Here is a 21,959-nt window from a genome sequence, read left to right as displayed (position 1 = left end):
ACGCCAACGAGGCCTGCTTACACAGGCAGAGGCTGCTGGCCCGTGTCGGCAGCGGGCTAAGCACCCCAGACACACCCACAGACCAGCCAGGACCCAAGGAAAGACGGCTGCCGGACAGCCGGCCACAAACAATGGAAGTGTATGTTCTGACTGGTCTTCAAAGATCTCCAGCTTACCGGCTCCAGGGAGGACAGAGAATTCCGTAACATAATCACCAAAATTATTTTAAATTTCATTTTCCTCATATTTCATAACTAACCACTTTTGTCATGAATCTTTATTAAGTAGCTGTACAACACTTTGAGATTTTATATATACTTGACTTGGACACTACAAGAGGCACTTAATAGATAAAGAGTATTGGTAAATGATACACAATTTAACTCATTCAGTGTTTTCATTTTCTAGCTATAAAGAATTATGTCTGCCCCAAAATTACTTCATGTTTTTGTAAAGAAAAACACCCACTGTTTATCAATTAAAAACAGTAGAAAAGTACATCTATTTAAAAATATTGTCTGGTCTGTGTGAAGTGACCCTGTCATTAAAAGCTACTAAACTCACAATTCATTTGGAGCCACCCTAGAAAATACTTCCTCTTTGATCATATATAGTCATTACCTTGTTCTCCCACCTCACCCTGCTAAACTGGATGCCTGTTTTTGCCCACTAAGAAAACAGCAAGAACATGTGTCTGTCATGTCAATGTTTGATATTCAGGAGAAAGAATTATAGGAGAGAGAGAGAGAGGGAGAGAGAGATATTAACTGATTATCTGGAAACAAGTCGAAAGGTAGAGACCATTTCACTACCCAACCAACACTGTTAGCACTAACTAGGAAATATTCAGTTAAACTTACAAATTAAAGGTAGCCTTCCCAAGTGCTAAACTGATATCCAAGATTAGTTTACTCACTTGGCTTTATTTCTTCAGACATCACATTTGTACAAGTATCTGGGAATTATTCCCAGCTCCCTGTACTGGACACATCAGACTGTCACCATACTGGAGAGAGCTGCTGCAGCTGAAATGGGTCCCCAAGTCAATGTGTTACAATCTTAATGCCCAGTGCACCAGTGCTGAGCTGGGGGAAACTTCAAGAGGTGATAAGGCCACGTCTTTAAAGTGAGCGAGCCCCTGCTCATGTGTGCCTGTATGTGCGTGCCCCCCTCCCTCTCACCATGTACGACACGGTGACGTGTATGACTTGTCATACATGTATGACCTGTAGGACACATCTAACCAGATGCAGCCCTTGATCTTAGGACTTCCCAGCATCTAGTGTTGTTTATAAATCACCCAGGCTGTGGTACTGTTATAGCAGCACAAATGGACCAGGACCTACTCAAAGGCAGGTTCAATCTAAGTTCCCATAGGTCATTTCCTTGCCATTTCCCTCCACCTAGAACTATGCCTGAGCATTTGGTATACTTGGTGTTGCACACTGAGTCTGTTCAACTGAGATCGCAAATTTACTTTGATCAAAATCATAAAGAACTGAGAATATTTTTCCAATCAAGTTATGTTTACACACTACTGAAAATGCTTAACGCTTAGAGGCAGCAGCTGACTTCTCCCCACTCCTGCTCAACAGCTGTGGACACTGGCAAGCCTCACCTCTTTCTTTCGTCCCAGAACCAGCAGATTAAAGAGACAAACGCGCGCCTTACCTTGCACCCCTCACAGGCATGAACTCCATAGTGGAATCCTGACGCCACATCCCCACAGACTTTACACAGCAGGACCATGCCACTGAACTCTAGGGCACAAGCAGACTTCAGTGAGAAGCTCAAAGAAACACTTCCGCTGCTCATCTGCTTTCCAAACAGAATTATTTCATTTCATTCAACTTACAAGAGATTTACCAGGATACACATCTACTTCATAATGTATAAGAAAAAAATTTTTAAGATTTATTCCATTGATTTGAAAGGCAGAGTTACACAGAGAGAGGAAGAGACAGAGAGAGAGAGAGAGAGAGAGAGAGAGAGATCTTCCACCCCCAGATGGCCATCAGTGAAGGCAGACAGGGAAGTCTCTGCAGACTGCTGTGCCAGCTCAACTCACCGACAGAGCAGGGAGGCCCCCTTCCTTCCGGACCAAGTCCTGCACCCACCTTGTTATTTCCACACTCCCTCAGGAACCCAAACATCACTCACTACGCCTTTGGTTTTCCTAACCCTGCTTCATTCCCTAATCCCAAGTGTGCCAAGCCAGAATCACTAAAGTAAACCCCTTCCCCCAACAGTCAAAGACTCTGTCCTGGAAGAACGGTAACTGTGAAAATGGGGTACACAGAGCCCCCGCAAAGGAAACGTGGCCAGGCAGAGTACGTAACCACACATGACAGCCTCTGGGCTGTACTCTACCATCACGGCTTCCTTCACGAAGGGCATGAAAATTAAACCCAGAAACATACTGGTTCCCAGTCAAAAAGCTGAGAAAATACCCCCCAACAGCAAAATGCCTTACTTGTCACGCCACTGTGACTCTTTGCTATCCCTGGTGCACTCGACTTGCTTGCCTTCATGGAGCAATCTACCCGGTCAGTCTTCAGGACACCTTCAATACTGGGGAGCTCTCCGTGCTTGGGATTACCATTGGTATCCGAGTTGGAGCTGTTTGGAGAAGATGGAACAGAAGAGGAGGACTGGAAACTGTTCTCAGAGCCCTCACTGTGGCAGGAGGCAGGGCTAGAAGCTGAGCTGGAAGAACTGATATAGGCAATCACACCTCCTAGAAAACAAGCAGAAATCACATACAGCTTTAGCAATCGGCTATTGGCATTAAATGCTTGTTTATAGAAAAAAAACTCATTTCCTATTTTTCTTTCTGTTCCACAAAGTTCAAGATACATACAACTCCCTGATTTAAGAAGTGATAAGGGGCACAGGTATTTGGCCTAGACATTAAAACACAGGTTCAGGGGCTGGTGCTGTAGCACAATGGGCTAAGCCTCCATCTGCAGTGCTGGCATCCCATACGGGTGCCAGTTCCATTTCTGGCTGCTCCTCTTCCAATCCAGCTCTCTGGTATGGCCTGGGAAAGCAGTAGAAGATGGCCCAAGTTCTTGGCCCCCTGCACCCACGTGGGAGACCCAGAAGAATCTCCTGGTTCCTGGGTTCTGGCTTCAATCGGCCCGACCCCAAACATGGCCATCTGGGGAGTGAACAAAAGGATGGAAGACTTTTCTCTATTTCCCTATCTGTTAGTAACTCTACCCTTAAATAAATAAATAAAATATTAAAAAAAAAAAAAAACAGGTTCACATACCTGCATCCCATATTGGAATACCTGGGTTCACAGCTGGAGCTGCGGCGTACCTAGTAAAGCCACCAGCCATGATGCCGGCATCCCTATAGGTGCCGTGCGAGTCCCAGCTGCTCCACTTCCAACTTAGCTCCCTGTTAATATGCCCGGGAAAGCATAGAAGATGGCCCAAGTCCGTGGGCCCCTGAACCCACGTGGGAGATCCAGAAGCTCTGGCTCCTGGCTTCCGATCAGCCCAGCTCCGGTTAACTCTGACTTTAGAATAAACAAATCAATCTTTAAAAAAAAAAATACCTGGGTTCCATTCCTGACTCCAGCTTCCTGCTAACATGTACTGTGGGCAGCAGCAGTGATGGTTCAAATACTTGGGATCCTGCCACCCATGTGGGAGACATGGATTGAGTTTCATACCCCAGCTTCAGCACCCAGCCCGGCTGTCCATCTGGGGAGTGGACCAGCACACAGGAGACCTAATTCTGCCTACATTTCTCTCTGCCTCTTATAAACAATGGGGCAGGTATTGTGGCACAGAAGGTAGGCCACTACTTGGGATGCCAGTTCCAGTCCCAGCTGTTCTGTATGCAATCCAGCTCCCTACTAATGCTCCTGGAAGGTAGCAAAAGATAATAATCCAAGTCCTTGAGCTCCTGCCACCCACACTGGAGACGCAGATGGAGTTCCTGGCCCCCGGCTTCAGCCTGGCCCAGCCCTGGCTGCTGCAGCCATTTGTGGAGTGAACCAGCAGATGGAACCAGAGACAGATCTGTCTCTCCCTTCCTCCCTCTCTCTTCACTCTGCCTTTCAAATAAGTAAATAAACCTTTAAATAACAAATAATTTTTTTTTTAATTTAAAGCGAGGCTCTCACCATATACAGACCCAAACCTGAAGCCTTTCGTTTTCTAATATTTTCTTAAAAAGACCAAGAAATGTCCTTTAGAGACTTCTTCACGACTTAAAGAAACTGTTCTGAGAAGAAATCTGGTTCTGGTCCTCTCTGTGCCTCCTCCATTATACCTTTATCTGACATGGTCAAAGAAGCAATGAGTTCATCGCTTGCCTCCCCCAGCACTTGGCTGCAACACAGGCTAATCGAGAACACATGTAACATGTAATGCCCAACAGCCATTTATCTCACAAGGAGGACCCTTTCATGCTGCTGCTCCCAAAACCTTCCAGTTCTGATCTCCCTTAAGATATCGATGACAGGGGCCGGTGCCGTGGCTCACTTGGTTAAACCTCCACCTACAGCGCCAGCATCCCATATGGGCGCCGGGTTCTAGTCCCGGTTACTCCTCTTCCAGTCCAGCTCTCTGCTGTGGCCTGGGAAGGCAGTGGAGGATGGCCCAAGTGCTTGGGCTCCTGCACCCACATGGGAGACCGGGAGGAAGCACCTGGCTCCTGGCTTCAGATAGGCGCAGCGCCCGTCGTGCCGGCCATTTGGGGAGTAAACCAATGGAAGGAAGACCTTTCTCTCTGTCTCTCTCTCACTGTCTATAACTCTGTCAAATAAAAAAAAATTTTTCAAAAAAAGATATCTATGACTACTAAACCCCAGTTCCACATTCCCCATGTTCCACTGCGTTCTGCCACTGGGCTTACAGACACACTCATCTCAAAGCAACTCCTAAAAAGAATAGAGACTCACTACTGGTTCTGACTCACAAATAGTCAATGTTAAAGAGGCCTGAAGTAAGAACCCAGGCTACAAGAGAGTTAACAGAAGACTACAGCTAGCTCACTATTTATGGAGCTACTTGCAAATTCGCAATTTCTTTTTTTTAATAGTTTATTTATTTATTTGAAAGGCAGAGTTAAAAGAGAGACAGAGGGAGAGACAGATAGACAGAGGTCTTCCATCTGCTGGTTCACTCCCCAGATGGCTGCAATGACCAGAGCTAAGCTGATCTGAAGCCAGAAGCCAGGAGCTTCTTCCAGGTCTCCCACATGGGTGCAGGGACCCAGCGACTTGGGCCATCTTCTACTGCTTTTCTAGGCCATAGCAGAGAGCTGGATCAGAAGTGGCATAGCCAGGACTCAAATCGGCCCCCATTTGGGATGCTGGTGCTGCAGGCAGCAGCCTTACCTGCTACACCACAGTGCTAGCCCCTCACAATTTTATAAACACAACCTTCATATCCCCCTCTGAAAACTGGCCTTGACCTTGTAAAGACTGTAAACCTCCTAAGTTACTAAGTAGCATTTGAAATCACTCTCAGGGCACAATTCTAAACTTTTGCCCTCAAAGAGATAAAATGTTTCAAAAATAACCTCATGGCCAAATGTATTATTTTTCAAATCCCAGCCCAAACAAGTTCTGTGGTTTCTATTCTTCCCTACACCATCAAGCAGCATTTACTGGTTTTCTCAGTGTGCATCTATATAAAGGTTAATTGTAGGCCTTCCATCACTACCCTGACCTCTTATTTAAACTGTCTGCCTGGTTGCATCTATTTCTTAGCTGGACCTATGTGCACAGCAGTGTCTCTCAACTCTGCACATATTTTGTAGGTAATAAGCTGCCATAAATATTTTTTAGGATCTACCTCTCTGCCTTTGCGAACCCACATCTAATAAAATGAACAGGTCACAAGCAGTGTAAAACATTACTAGGAAGCCACAGGAAAACAATGCACCACATTTCTGACAACAATCTAGATGGATATATGGAGCAAATCTGGAGGCTTCAGCACCTTTCTCAAGCACAGTTTCAGTCCTCACTCTGAAATAAATACTCCCTCTGCTAAAGGGAAATGATTCCCCCATCTTCCTTTTTTAGATAAAAATCATAGTTTATCGATTAAAAAAATACACATACAACAAAATGCTGAGGCCCAAACAACTGCAAAGAAGAGAAAGACATTCCCACTAACATACCAAAAAAAAAAAAAAAAACAAAACCAAACAGGTGAAGGTTAAGCCACCACCTACAATGCCAGCCAGCATCCCATATGGGCACTGACTCCTATCCCGGCTACTCAACCTCCAACCCAGCTCCCTGCTAATGCTCCTGACTAGGAAAGCAGCAGAAGCTGGTCCACATGCTTGGGCCCCTGCAACCCATGTGGGAGACCTGGATAAAACTCCTGGCTCCTGGTTTTGGCCTGAACCTGCAGCAGATAGAAGGTCTCTCTCCCTCTCCTTCTCTGTAACTCTGCCTTTCAAATAAGTAAGTCTTAAAAAAAAAAAAAAAAAGAATTTTAAATCATTTTTAGCTTGTTATGTTTAAACTGGTACCCAGATATGTATAAAGATAATTCGAAAAGTTTGAGGAAATGGAATTAAGTTTATTTTATAAAAAAAAAAATGTTGAAACGCAGGCACAATATGTGTTTTTTTTTTTTTTTTGGTAAAGATTTATTTTATTTATCTGAAAGTCAAAGTTACACAGAGAGAGGAGAGACAGAGAGAGAGGTCCTCCATCCGCTGGTTCACTCCCCAGATGGCTGCAATAGCCAGAGCTGCGCCGATCCAAAGCCAGGAACCAGAAGCTTCCTCCGGGTCTTCCCATGTAGGTGCAGGGACCCAAGGACTTAGGCCATCCTCCACTGCTTTCCCAGGCCATAGCACAGAGCTGGATCCAAAGTGGAGCTGCCGGGACTCAAACCAGCACCCATATGGGATGCCGGGACTGCAGGCGGCAGCTTTACCTGCTACGCCACTTCGCCGACCCCGCAGTTTTTCATAATACCTATTTTCCATGAGCATTCTGAACATCCCTGGTACATATCCAGCCTGGGAAACCTTTGAAGATCAAAGCACAATCACAACTCTGAAGGGCTTGAGTAGGATCCAGAAAAGATGAAACAGGTGCCTACCATGCCAAAAAACACACAACACTGCCATAATATACAGATCTAATATGCATAAATTCAACTACAGGCACTTGATTTCTAAAGACCAGAAATATAAATAATGTAGACAATCCTGCCCATTATTCCATTCACTAAGCTATGTCTGGTACTACTCTTAAGCATGAAGGTGTGACTGCTCTTCCCAAAGTGTGTCTCACCTTCCCCATGGCCTTCTGACGTTCATCTCACCTGCCCAGAGTGAAGTCTGAGCTTTACGATTAGCATTTTTCTTGCACTGTAGCTCCTAACTACAAACCAACCACTCACCAGGTGTGATCTTCGGGCGAGGGGCGTCAGCATCACTGGAAATCTGTTAGAAATGCAAATCCCCAGGCCCACCTGAGGTCTGTTTCATCAGAAACTGTATTAAGCCCTGTTGGTAATTCTGCTGCATGCTAAAACCAACTACTTCATCTGTGCTCAAAGACAAGGCGACCAAAGGCGATTTCACCTACCATTGATTTTAAAGTTTAAAAGCTTCCCAACTTTGAGTTAATTTTCCTCACAAAGAGAAATCATGTAAAATGTCTATCATCAAAACTACTTGGTGTTCTTTCAAAATACCTATTTCCAAGGCCCATCCAGACAGAAGAAGGCACCCTCAGGAATGAGGTTGTGTTTACTTATTTATTTTTATTTGAAGGGCGGAGAGACAGATAGTGAGAGCTTCCAACTACTGGTTCTCCCCAAATGCCTACAAGAGCCAGGCTGGGCCAGGCTGGGCCAGGCTGAAGCCAGGAGCCAAGAATTCCTTCTGGCTCTCCTATGTAGATGATAAAGACTCAAGTACTTAACCATCATCTATTGCCTCCCAGGGTGTGCATTAGCAGGAAGATGAATCAGGAGTGGAGCAGCCAGGACTTGAACCAGGCACTCCAATATGGGCGCAAGAGTCTAAGCAGGGACTTTACCCTGCCTCAAATGCCTGCCCTAGGAATGTGCATTTTTAACAAGTTACCCAGCCAATTCTTTGCAGGTTGAAGCATAAAAATGGCTACAAGGGGGCCAGTATTGTGGCATAGAGGTTAAGCTGCCACCTGCAATGCCAGCATACCTTCAGCATCCCAGTTCAAGTGCCAGCTGCTCCACTTCCTCTCCAGCTCCCTGCTAGTGTGCCTGAGAAAGCAGCAGAGGATGCCCCAAGTACTGGAGCCCCTGCCACCAATGTGAGAGACCTGGCTTTGGCCTGGCCCAGTCCTGGCTGTTGCAGCCATATGGAGAGTGAACCAGTGGATGGAAGCTATCTCCCTCCCTCCCTCCCCACCCCTGTGTGTGTGTGTGTGTATATGTGTGTCTCCCTCTAATTCTGCCTTTCAAATTAAATAAATAAATCTTTTTTGAAAAATGACTATAAGGAGTGAACTGAAACACAAATTAGTGCAAAGTTTTAAAGTCTGGTATTCTCGGCCGGCGCCACGGCTCACTAGGCTAATCCTCCGCCTTGCGGCATCGGCACACCGGGTTCTAGTCCCGGTCGGGGCACCGGATTCTGTCCTGGTGGCCAGGGAGTGCAGTGGAGGATGGTCCAAGTCCTTGGGCCCTGCACCCCATGGGAGACCAGGATAAGTACCTGGCTCCTGCCATTGGATCAGCGCGGTGCGCAGGCCGCGGCGGCCATTGGAGGGTAAACCAATGGCAAAGAAGACTTTTCTTTCTGTCTCTCTCTCTCTCACTGTCCACTCTGCCTGTCAAAAAAAAAAAAAAAAAAAAAAAAGTCTGTATTCTCACTGACATGACTGCCTGAATCTGGTTCATCCCTTGTGAACCCAAAAAGGAAGCATTTTAACCTGAAGCCTAGTTATTATCATGCTACTGAATAAAAAAAAAATTGTGCATCTGTCTTCACAAAACTCTGGAAATCTGAATTTTACATCAGAAATCACAGGTGTTAGCAAACTGCCACTTCTTTCACATGTATCTCCACTCCAAATAGGAAACAAAGCAAATAATATCCTTAGTCCTCAACGAACTTCCATAGGAAAGTCTCACAGCTATCTGACTTCTCTAAAGCAGTTCCTTAGGCACTAAATCCACGCCTAACATCTCGGGGGATAGGAGATGAGAAAATCATGTTTTTTCCTTGGAAGTAAGACTTTCTAGGATAAGCATTTTGAGTCAGTCATTTTTTTCCCGCAAGGTCTGACTATCTTAGCTTAGAAATAAACTTGCAGAAATCTGAGCTGTCCAGCTAGCTCAAGAACTGAGTACAGGGATTGGCATTATGGCGCTGGTATTCCATAACAGAGTGCTGGTTCAGGTCCTGGCTGCTTCACTTCTGATCCAGCTCCCTGCTAATGTGCCTGGGAAAACAGCGGAGGACAGCCCAAACCCAGATGGACTTGCGGACTCCTGACATCGGCCTGAGCCAGGCCTGACCCAGCCCTGGCTGATGCAGGCATTTGGGGAGTGAACCAGCAGAAGGAAGATGTCTGTCTGTCTCTCTATAACTCTGCCTTTCAAATATTTTTTTTAATCTCTAAAAAAGGGAACTGATTAGGAGCGCTGACTGGGCAAAATAGGTGCTGTCATTATCCCCATCCCCCCCCCCCCCAAAAAAAAAAGCTTCCTTGGCAAAATCTCCAAAAGCAAACCTAAGAAAAAATTATCGGGCTATTATAAACCCAGTTAAGATCCAATTCCTGTCTTCCAGGGGCCAAGCATTTGCTCCAGGCACCACAGATTCAAAAAGGACCCATCCAGAATCTAGAAGCAGCTGCATTCTCCCAGCAAGGTTTTCAACACAGTGTTGTCTTAGCATCTACTCTTACTACTAAACACCAATCCATCAACCTGAGGGGTAGCAATCCAAACAAACAGGCCACGTTTTAATTTCCTAGAAGGTACATCTAGTACGTCTAGCAGTTCTTCAACCCAAGAAGAAAGAGAAGTGAAACTGGAAGTTACCAAGAACCCAATGAACTCCAAGCATAAAATGCTAACAATTTCACATCACAGCTCATCCTCCTAAGAACTCTATCAATTAACTCCCATCAACCAGTTTTACAGATGAGGAGGAACTCAGAGCTGAGAGAGAGTCAGTAACTCAGTCACTAAGGAGCAGGGCCAGAGCTGAAGGTCAAGGCTATCCAAGCCCAGACTATGACTTCTTACTGAGAAGACCTGGCAAATCTGAGTCACCTCCCTTCAAAAGGAAATACTGCCAGAGTTACTGCAGGAGTGAAATGAGATGGTGTTCACAGAAAGGATTAGGAAAATGCTTTCTGCAGTTTTTGATGAAGCAAGAAACGTAAAAGCCCCAAACAGGCAAGTCCCAGCACCTCCAGACCCAGGCTGAAGGTACTTCCAGATGCTGTGTGCTAAAATTAGCTGAGGCAGAGTCTTACCTATTTTTAGCTGAAAGGGACCTGGACCAGGGCCAGGTCCCCGGGCTAGGGCTTACCCAGTAGTCAACTTCAGAAGAGCAAAGTCAATATCCACTGTCGTGCTGCTGGGAAGCACTTTCTGCTTCTGCGAATACTGGAGCTTTCTTACCCCTTTTCTAACCTTGTCACCATCCTAGGAAATCTACTTGACAATGTATTTTCTGCCTCATGACTTAGAAAAAGACATTTTAGCACCAACAAGCTTGCGTTTTCTCCACTTAAAGTGGGTTATCAATAATTCCTACTCACTGAACTTGCCATTGTGTCCTAGGTGTAAGGGCTTCAGAGGACAGTACGATCCCTTCCCCTCCAAGCTTTATAGGCCAACTGGAGAAACACCTGTTAGTGTAGTTCATACAAAAAACTGAACTGCTGTGGATCGGGTAAGAACACTGAAGCGGGCAGAGACCAAGAAGGGCACACACAGTCAAGGCGACACTACACAGTGGGGTCTTAAAGAATCTGTAAATTATCAGAAGATGCATCACATAAGAGACTACACTTTTTAAATGAGGTGACAAAAAATGGGTTTTATTTTGTAAGATAGTAGCTTTGTCTTCAAGTACATTACCGGAAAAGAGAGGCCAAGATGCAATCTACAGTTTGGGGGAAAAAGCTGGCATAACCAGCCACAAGATTTAAAAGGAGGGGCCAGGTAAAGCCACTGCCTACAGAGCTGGCATCCCATATGGGCATTGGTTCAAGTCTGGCTGCTCCACCTCTGAGCCAGCTCTCTGCTGTGGCCTGGGAAAGCAGTAGAAGATGGCACAAATCCTTGGACCCCTGCACCTGTGTGGGAGACCTGGATGAAGTTCCTGACTCCTGGCGTCAGATCAGCACAGCTCCGGCTGTTGTGGCCATTTGGGGAGTGAACCAGAGAATGGAAGACCTCTCTCTCTCTCTCTCTCTCTCTCTCTGCCTGCATCTCTCTGTAACTCTGCTTTTCATATAACAAATAAATCTAAAAAAAAACCTGCAATTACATTCTTCAAAAAAATTTAAAAAGAGGAATTATGAAACTGGGAGGTTCTGCAGATGCCTGTCACCCACTCTGACCCTATTACCATCACAAACCAAGAGGATCCACAGTGTCTTCCTTACCCTAAGAAAACAGGAACGCCAAGCTGCCCATAAACCTCCAAATGTTACGTAGGTTAATGTCCATTACTGCTCAGCAGGTAACAGCCTGTGCTCCCCAAGTGGACTTGATGGTTTCAAATATCGGCTCTACCACATGCCTCCTTAAGTGCCTTAACATCAATTCACTCAGCCCCTCACATTCATGTATTTATTTATTTACTTGAGAAACAGAGATCTTCCATCCACCTGTTTACATCCCAAATATCTGCAATAAGGCAATCCGGCTGCCATCAACTGGTGCCTCCCATGGTGCGTATCAGCAGGAAGCTGGAACCAGAGGCAGAGCCAGGACTCAAACCCAAGCATGCTGATACGCGATGCAGGCCAAACATCTATGGCCCCTGCACCGCTTTTTAAACCAGTTACTTTAAGACTATTTTCAAATGCTCTTTGGAATTTCTTAGGATTCTGCTGGTTGTAGCTGTGCCAAACAATCATCCCCAATTTAGTCCCTCACCTTTAAGATGGGGGCAAGCGTGCCTTCCTTCACAGAACTCAGGTAAGAAACACATACAAGAAGCAAACAGTTAGTGGCAATTATTTTTTTACAATCATTATACTGGAGGTGTTCAATCAAAATATTTCCAACTAACCCTCCCTTTTCCTCTTTTACTCTCTTCATTAAAAAAAAGGTTGAGATGAAAAGAGAGAGCGCGTGAGAGAGAGTGTGCAAGAGTGCACAAGCATTCCTATGTGCTGGTTCACTCTCCAAAGGCCTACAAAGGGCCAAACTCAGGAGCTGGGAACTCAATCCAGGTTTCCCACCTGGAGCCTCCAGGGCTGCCTCCCAGGGTATTAGCAGGAAGCTGAAGTCAGAAGCCGGAGCCAGGAATCAAACAGTACTCTAACAGAGACTAGAGCATCTTAACCAACAGAGTAAACACCAACTCTCTCCATTTTTCATATTTCCTATGGACCCAGTGGTTTCTTTGTAAGCTGTTTCCACACTTCCTTCTGAACTCCTTAACCCCAGCTTCCTACTCCACTTCTCATTCTTCCCATTATCTTGCCATTTCTCTCTCCAAGATTCCTTTGCCCTTATATCCCTCTGACACTTCTTTTCCCAGTTTGGAAAAATGCAGAATACAAATTTGTAAAGATAAGAAAACTGTGTGGAATGTTTTCCTAATTTTTAGATATAAAGACAGCTACAGTTGTGAAGTGTGTGAGCTATTTATAAGATTTTATTTATTTGAAATTCAGAACTGAGAGAGAGAGAGAGAGTCTTCCATCTACTGCCTCACTCCCCAAATGGCCACAATGGCCAGGGCTGGGCCCAGCTGGAGTCAGGAGCTGGGAACTTCATCCAGATCTCCCACATGGGTGCAGGGGCCTGCGTATCTGGGCCATCTTTGACTGCTTTCCCAGGCACATTAGCAGAGAGCTGGATCAGAAGCGGAGCAACTGGCACTTGAACTGGTGCCCAGGTGGGATGCCGGCATCACTTTGCCACAACGCCAGCCCCAAAGAGCTATCTTTTACCACAGAGAAGTTGATATACTCAGTCAATCAAAACTGTTCCTGGCACAACTGCAGTCATGTTCTCCTACCACCTAGTTGACCTGTGTTAGTCATGGGGAGAAGAGAGACACAGCGTGTCACAACCTACATGACAGTAAGAGGAAATGATCGCTGGCTGAATGTGTACAACTGATAACTGCCCGTCAATCTAGAGGGCAGGGCCACGGGTGTGCCACACAGCACTGAACCTGGCCCCACCCTGGGTCAACGTTTACAACAATCTGAAGAAAGTTAAAGGGAACTCTGATTAAAGTTCCCAATGACAAGATACCCACAGATGGCAGACATTGCTAACATCTTGGTTAATAGCCTGGGACAAATGAGTGAGAAAATTTAAGAATAACTGCAAGTTCTTACACTTCAAGAATTATTGGCAAAAAGGATGAAATCTAGCTTCAAAACAGTTCACATTTCGGCCCCAGCTGATGGCAAGGTTACGGTGAGTCAGCAAGGCAATACGCCCAAAAAGCCAGCCCTGCCAAAGAGCTGTCCAAGACAAAGAGGGCAACCTGGAACTTGGAACTCATCCAAGCACAGCCCCAGGAGCCCGTCCACTTCCGGGGCTACGGGGATGCTGAGTGACCAGGACACCACCACTGGGAAGGCCCAAGGGCTGAGACCCGCAAGTGGAAGGCCTGGAGGGTCAACAGCCATCCAGAGGCACCTTTATCATCTGCGGCTCCAAAAGGCAAGATCAGCATCCGCGCTCGCTTCCAGGGAGGCACAGAGCGGACACCACCTGCCCGCCCACCTGGGCCCACTCCCCAGACTGCAACGGTGGGAAAGGGCACGCCACACGCTGGCTTAGAGGAGATGCGACCCCATAACCTCCAAACTTCTGTTATGTAAAAGCCCGATTCCCTAGTAGAGTGGCTGACTCGCGGCTAGGTGGGCATCCCATAAGCAATGAAAAATACAAAACGACTTTCTCTCTCAGTCGAAGTCAAAATTCTCAGGGTCAGGAAGTCAGCGACCCATAGGTTTAAAAATAAATTAATGAAAGAGTCCACTCTAGCCACCAGAATTACCTTGAGCTAAAGGCCGGCTACGGGGGGGGGGGGGGGGGGGGGCAGGGGGCAGCCGTCTACACTACACCCCAGGCGCAGGGGACCTCGAGCTCTTTTGAAAACGGCGGGTGTACAGCAGCCCTTGCGCCGGAGGCGGCACTGCGTGTGTGGACAGCCCCCCGGCACCACCTCAAGGGCAGGCGCGGCCGCGTCCAAGTCCGGGAGGGGTCTCCGGTCGGGGGGGTCTCCGGTCGAGGGAGCCCCGCGCGCGGCTTCCTCCACACACCTCCGGCGCCCCGGGCGCCCCTCGCCAGCGCTTCCCCCACCGTCACCGCCGGCATCCCCAGGCGCGGGCCCGGGGTCACCTCGCGGCCGTGCGGGTGCCGGCCGCTGCACTGCGGCGTCCGGGTGCGCCCCGGGGACGTCCCGCCGCGGGGGCTCCGCGGGCGACCGGGCGCGCACGCGCACGCGCACGCGCGGCCTCCTCCGCAGTGTGCAACCCCGCGGGGGAGGGGGAGGGGGAGGGGGAGGGATCTCGGCCACGTCACTGCCCGAGGGTTCCAAGGGGGCGGGGCCTCCCGGGAGGCCGCGGCGCTCCCCGCCGGCACGCGCACGCGCGCGCGCGTCCTCGCGCCCGCCCCCGCCCCCCACGTATTCCTGCGGCCCCGGGGAATGTGGGTCACCGAGCCGAGCGGCCTCACGTGTCCCCGCCCGCCGCCGCCGCCTCAGCACCCATTATGTAATGCCGCGTCACGCGCCCGCCCAGCCAACCGGCGCCCGCGCGCCGCCGAACGTAAACACAGCGCGCACGTGGCTCGCGCGGCCGGGCCATGTGAGGGGGGGGCCGGGCCGGGCGCCGCCGGGCTGCGCTGCGGCGATGCGGGGAGCCGGCGGGGCGGGCGGGGGGCGGCCCAGGGGGCGCCGCGAGCCGAGCCCCAGGCAGCCCCGCGGCGCGCGGCAGCCCCCACGGCCCGCGGACCCCGGGCACAGCCCCGCCGCCGCCCCACAAGTGCCCCCGAGGACTCGGAGCGCCCCGCCGCTGCCCCCCGCCCCGCCGCAGCCCGCGTCTTACCCGCATTCACCTCCATGGTGCCCTCCGGGAGGGGCCGAGCCGCCCGCTCCCCGCAGAGGGGCGCGCCGCCGCCTCAGCGCCCGCCGCCTCAGCGCCGCGCCGCCCGGGGCCGGAGGCGGCGGTGGTCGCGGAGCCCCCTCATGGGCAGGGCGGGCGAGCCGCCCGGGGCCCGGCCCCGCAGCCGGAGTGCGGGCGGCCGCGCAGGGGTGGCGGCCGGCGAGCGGCGCTCCTCGCGGGGTCCCTGACAACAAAAGCGGAGGCGCGGCGGCTTCCTGCAGCCAGCGCACCGCGGCGGCGAGGGCGCTGACGGGGAGGGCAGCACGACCATGTGACCCGCGCACACACCCCCTCCCTCGGCCCGCCCCCGGCCGGCCGCCGCAGCGGCTCCGCCCGCTCCCGCCGCGCGCCGCCCCTTCCTCCCGGCCCCGGGCCCGCACCGCGGCCCGCGGGCGGGGGCCCCGCACGCGCCCCCAGCCCCGTGGGTGACGGCGCGGGGCGCCGAGCGAAGGCGCTCTGCGGGGCCCCGGCCCGCTGACCTCCGCGGCCTGGGCCCGCTCGGCGTCCCTCGATCGACCCTTCCTCCAATTTCATGCAATTTTCGCAGCCGAAATGGACCCGCGTTCTCAAGAGTCCCGCATTGACATTTCAAACAGAAACCTCTGTTTTGAGCCCTTGCAGCAAGGGGTCGGCTTGGTGATTGATGGCACCCCGTGCAGCTCAAGTTGAAGGTGTGGCAGGTGCGTGGATGTATCGGGACTCAGCGAATGTGCACTTAAAATGTGTGCATCTCACCTTGGATGTACATTTTAGATCCAAAGGGGAAATTAAAAAAAAAAAAAAAAAGGAAACAAAATAGTCTCGTGCTGAGGTAGAATTCAAAGGGAAGTGTATTGACGTCTGCAATTTATATGCATTACAAAAGTAAGGTGGGCTGGTGGAGGAGACGTGGACAGATGAACACAGCTACAGGAAGATGTGCAATTTAGATGGTGGGTATGTAGGTATTTGTGATAAAATTCTCTCCAGTTTACTCTCTGAAAATCGCTGGTATAGAATATTGGAGGACATGTACGAAAGATAGAGCTGCGTGTGCAACACGGACGCCCACACCCCCATCCTCCCACGCAAGCTCCTTCACCTCCTCGGCTTTACCGCTCATCACCCACGTCGCTCTTACCCTAGAGCAATTCACCATCTCCTGCCTGGGCTACTGCCGTAGTTCCTTAACCAGGACGGCTCCTTAAGACCACCCACAGTCCCTTCTCCCTAGTGGTCCCTGTGTTATTTTTTAAATGGAGAGGAGCTCTGATTACTCTGCTCAGACCCCTCGGTGGCCTCCTGTTACACTTTGGAGAGAGAGAAAAAAAAATCCATCCCCTTACGCTAACCTGCACAGACAGCCCTGTGCGGAGACCACGGACCCTGCCTCTCTTTCCAAACCCCTCTAAGCCCAGTTCCTTAAGCCCAGTAGATCTCTCTCTCTTTTCTTCCCTGCCTCAGGGCTTTACCACCACTGTCTGATGCTGATGTGAGAGTTCCCCAGGCCACACTTTGTAGCTTGCTTTTTCATTTCATCAGTCGCTTCTTTTTCCAAGATAAACCGAGGTTAATCGGGATGTCTAGAGGGCAAAAAGGAATCCTAAGAGAGGATACTGATTCCAAGTAAATGACGTTGTGCAAAAGGCAAACCACGGTGCAGTAAGGAGATCAGTGCTTGTCCAGGGTGACGCGGGAGGAGAAGTAACTGCACAAAGGACTTTTAGGGCAGAGAAACTATTCTGTGAAATTGGTCAAGACCCCTAGAAGGCACAACACCAAGAATGAACTCTAATACAAACTGTGGACTTGGGATGATAGTGATGTGCTAATGTAGGCCCGCCAACGATAATAAAGTACCACTCTGGGGGCCAGCACTGTGGCGTAGTGGGTAAAGCCACCACCTGCAGTGCCAATATTCCACATGGGTGCCGGTTTGAGTCCCGGCTGCTTCACTTCCAATCAATCTCTCTGCTATGGCCTGGGAAAGCAGTAGAAGATGGCCCAACTCCTTGGGACCCTACACCCACGTGGGAGACCCAGAAGAAGCGTGTGGCTCCTGGCTTTAGATTGGCGCAGCTCCAGCCATTGCGGCCAGTTGGGGAGTAAACCAGAGGATGAAAGACCTCTCTCTCTCTCTCTCTCTCTCTCTCCCCCCCCCCCCGCCTCTCCTCTCTGTGTAACTCTTTCAAATAAATAAATAAATCTTTTTTTTTCCTTTTTGACAGGCAGAGTGGACAGTGAGAGAGAGAGAGACAGAGAGAAAGGTCTTCCTTTGCCGTTGGTTCACCCTCCAATGGCCACCGCGGCCAGCGCGCTGCAGCCGGCGCATCGCGCTGATCCAAAGCCAGGAACCAGGTGCTTCTCCTGGTCTCCCATGCGGGTACAGGGCCCAAGCACTTGGGCCATCTCCACTGCACTCCCCGGCCACAGCAGAGAGCTGGACTGGAAGAGGGGCAACCAGGACAGGATCTGGCACCCCGACCGGGATTAGAACCTGGGGTGCCAGCACCGCAGGCAGATGATTAGCCTGTTGAGCCATGGCGCATGCCAAATAAATAAATCTTAAAAAAAAAAAAAAAAAAGTACCACTCTGGTGCAGGATGCTCATAATGGGGTAGGTGGATGCATGGAGGCAGGAGACTTATCAGAACTCCGTACTTACCATCCATTTTTGCTGTGAACTTAAACCTGCTCTAGGGGCCTATGCTGTGGTGAGGCAGGTTAAGCCAGTGTGCTGTGCTGCACCCCTTCTAATCCAGCTCCCTGCTATGTGCCTGGGAAAGCAGTGGAAGCTGGCCCAAGTCCTTGGGCCCCTGTACCCATGTTGGAGACCCAAAAGAAGCTCCTGGCTCTTGGCTTCAGCCTGGCACAGCTCTGGCTGTTACAGCCATCTGGGGAGTGAACCAGTGGATAGAAGATTCTCTCTCTCTCTCTCTCTCTCTCTCTCTCATTCTCCCTCTCTCTCTTTGTCTCTCTCTTAACTCTACTTTTCAAATAAATAAATAAATAATTTTTTAAAACTGCTCTAAAAAATAAAGCCTATTAAAAAAAACGAGGTTACCACCACTGAAATCCTAAAAGAATGTAAGTGAAAAGGGAGCACTGCAAAGCAAGTAAGACCTCGCTTCTATGGCAATGCCTGAAAAATAGAATCTGTGTCTGTGAGCCTCTGGGCTTTTAAAGGCAGCCTCCTTCCAATGAGGCTTTTCAAGTGAGGCTCAGCTACAGAGCCGAAACCCAGCACAGTGAACAGTCACACGGCTGGCCGCTGGGCGCACATGGGGGTTCCTCCGTGTGAAGGAGGCTGCTGAGCCGCATCCAGATGGTGCTGTCCTGCAGTGGAGACGGCCTTGTGCTGCTGTCAGTCCAAGGAGCCTCGTGTGTATGTGTGTATGGCAGTGTGTATGGCTGACGCAGTTGGGATTCTCAGATTATTCCTCGTGGATTCCTACCTACTCCACCTCTCTCATCCCTCTAACAAAATAAATCTGTTGAGCAAAGTGACGGTATCTTCAAAAGTTATGCTGGGGGGCTGGTGCTGTGGCATAGTCGATAAAGCCTCCACCTTCAGTGCTGGCATCCCATCTGGGCACCGGTTCGAGTCTCAACTGCTCCATTTCCAATCCAGCTCTTTACTATGGCCTGGGAAAACAGCAGAAAATGGCCCAAGTCCTTGAGTCCCTGCACCCACGTGGGAGGCCCAGAAAAAGCTCCTGGCTCCTGCCTTCGGATATGCCAAGCTCTGGCCATTGTGGCCATTTGCGGAGTGAACCAGTGGATGGAAGATCTCTCTCTCTGCCTCTGCCTCTCTGTAACTCTGCCTTTCAAATGAATTAAAAAAAAAAAAAAGTTGTGTTGGAAAATTACCTCATTAGCTCTCATATCCAACTAGGGGACCCTGCAGAACAGTACAGGCCAGTTTAGATGCGGATAAAGAGGGGGCAAGCCATGGCAAGTGTTGTGGTGGTGTGTGTTAAGACACCTCGGGACATCTGCATCCCGTATCAGAGTGCCCGATTCCAGTCCCAGTTGTTCCCCATCAGCTTCCTGCTAATGTGTGTCCTGGGAGGCAGCAAGTGATGGCTCCAGCAGTTCGTCCCTACCACCCATGTGGGAGACCAAGATAAAAGACTCTCTCTTTCTCTCTGCCATTCAAATTATGTGTGTGTGTGTGTGTGTGTGTCTTAAAAAAAAAAAAAACTTGCAAAGAATCCTGCTAATTCCTAATATCACAACATTCCACTGGAACTCTGAGTTTTTTATTACGCCTTTTTTTTAAAGATTTATTTATTTATTTGAAAGGCAGAGTTACAGAGAAGCAGAGATAGAGAAAGAGAGAGATCTTCCACCTACTGGTTTACTCCCTCAATGGCTGCAATGGCTGGAGCTGGGCCAGGCCACAGCCAGGAGCCAGGAGCTTCTTCCGGATCTCCCACATGGGTGCAGGAGCCCAAGCACTTGGAGCATCTTCTGCTACTTTCCCAGGTACGTTAGCAGGGAGCTGGATCAGAAGTGGAGCAGCCAAGACTTGAACAGGTGCCTATATGGGATGCCAGCACTGCAGGTGGCGGCTTTACCTGCTATGCTGCAGTGCCAGCCCCTCTATTATTCCTTATATCAGTAGTTCTCAAACATTCTGATCTCAGAACTCCTTTACACTCTTAAATGTATCAGAGACCACCAAGTGCTTTTTATATGGACTGCGCTTACTGATGTCTAGATACTAGAAATGAAAACAGAAATGTTTAAAACACAGGAATTCACAAGCAATGTTTCAGCCAGAGCAGTGACATCATCGCGTTGCTATGGTTTGAACAGAATTGGGCTCCCCGCACTCAGGAAGACATCTCAGTCCCAGAGTCTTAGGTTATCAGTTGATGGATCCATGTTAATGATGGGTGGATCGGGATGGAGGCTTGATCTAACCATGGTGTTGGAAGGTGGGGCCTCTGGGGAGTGACTGCATTAGGTTAGGTCGATAGGGTGGGGCCCTAGGAGGGAATTATTGAGGCTATATAAAGACAGACACATAAAGGAGAGGGAAGAGTGTGCTCCTTGGGTCTGTCTGTTCCCTGGCTCAAGATGGGCTCCTCCCTCCACACCTGTTCTGCCATCAGATGCCAGACTAATGAGGCTACCAAGCCTTGGACTGTGAACCTCCAAAACTGTATATGGAAATTAACTGTCTTCCTACCCAAGTAGCTCCTTTCAGGTGTTTTAATTAAAGTAACAAAAAGCAAACTAATACACATGTCAAGGAATAGTTCTGGCAGTTTCCTTAGTCACAACAAATTGCGATAGCCATTCTTTGTGACACTGAGGACTCACATTTTCCTAGGCTTTTTTTCTTTTTCCGTTACTATTCCTCTATACTGGCCACCAATTCTGCATCAGTAGTATGCCCCCTTTTTTTCCCCAAATAAACCTTTTATTTAATGAGTACAAATTTCGTAAGTACAACTTTAGGAATACAGTGATTCTTCCCACCATGCTAGCCCTCCCACCCCCATTCCCATGCCACCCCCTCCTCCCTCTCCCGTTCCCTGTCCCATTCTCCATTAAGATTCATTTTCAATTAACTTTATACACAGAAGACCAACTGTATACTAAATAAAGATTTCAAAAATTTGTACACAAAAAAAAACTGTTTGAGAACAAGTTTTAAAGTTAATTCTCATAATGCAATTCTTTGAGGACAGAGGTCCTGCATGGAAAGTTAGTGCACAGTGACTCCTGTTGTTAATTTAACAATTAACACTCTTATGTATGACATCAGTGATCACCTGAGGCTCTTGACATGAACTGCCACAGCTATGGAAGGCTTTTGAATCCACAGTTTCCATCAGTTTTTAGACAAGGACATAAGCAAAGTGGAAGTTTTCTCCTCCCTTCAGAGAAAAGTTCCTCCTTCTTTGATGGCCAGTTCTTTCCCCTGGGGTCTCACTTACAGAGAACCTTCATGTAGGACATATTTTTGCCCCAGTGTCTTGGCTTTCCATGCCTGAAATCTTCTCATGAGCTTTTCAGCTAGACCAAAATGACTTAAGGGTTGATTCTAAGGTCAGAGTGTTGCTTAGAGCGATTGTCATTCTATGAGTCTGCTGTGTGAACTGCTTCGTATGTTGGAACATTCTCTCCTTTTTAATTCTATCTATTGTTATTACCAAACCCCTGTTCTTATTTATATGATCCCTTTAACACTTAAGATGGTATGCTTTTATTTTAAATTGAAAAATACTTTTACTAAAATGATTTAGTTATAGCATAACTCAAAATAAGCATGTCTATTAAACTACCAAGTATGACTTATGTAAGTATTGCCATGTGAATCATGTCTTCTCATTTTAAAACTTCATAAAATACCCAAATAAACATATCCTAAGTTTTTATTTATTTACTTTCATTTTTATTTGAAAGACAGAGAGAAAGAGAGATCTTCCATCCACTGCTTCACTCCTTAAATGCTGTCAACAGCCAGAGCTGGGTCAGGACAAAGGCAGGATTCCAGAACTAAGCCCAGATCTGTCACATGGGTGTCCAAGATGCACACTAGCAGGAAGCCGGATCAGAAGCAGAGTAGCTGGGACTTGAGGCAGGCACTCTGATATGGGATACAGTTGTCCCCAGTGGCATCTAATGCTGTGCCAAATGCCTGCACCAAATAAACATATTC

The 21,959-nt window shown here is 48.8% G+C and overlaps 1 protein-coding gene across 1 annotated transcript in view; it reads right to left on the bottom strand.

The window, feature by feature from the left end:
* The window catches only part of NR1D2 (nuclear receptor subfamily 1 group D member 2), a 35,648-nt gene extending 20,099 nt beyond the window's left edge, over positions 1–15,549 (bottom strand). Inside the window, exons 1-3 of the mRNA XM_051858875.2 lie at positions 15,248–15,549; positions 2,474–2,737; positions 1,672–1,760 (exon numbers count right to left, since the gene is read on the bottom strand). Coding sequence (XP_051714835.1) covers positions 1,672–1,760; positions 2,474–2,737; positions 15,248–15,263 — 369 coding nt within the window. The 5' untranslated portion in view covers positions 15,264–15,549. The remainder of the gene's footprint in view (positions 1–1,671; positions 1,761–2,473; positions 2,738–15,247) is intronic.
* Positions 15,550–21,959: the final 6,410 nt, after the last annotated feature.

This window comes from Oryctolagus cuniculus, chromosome 4 (genome assembly GCF_051225735.1).
Source record: "Oryctolagus cuniculus isolate XC-2025 breed Fujian yellow rabbit chromosome 4, ASM5122573v1, whole genome shotgun sequence".
In the NCBI taxonomy this organism is placed as follows: domain Eukaryota; kingdom Metazoa; phylum Chordata; class Mammalia; order Lagomorpha; family Leporidae; genus Oryctolagus; species Oryctolagus cuniculus.
Note: the sequence above shows the minus strand (reverse complement) of the source record. Positions and strands in the feature narration are given on the sequence as shown.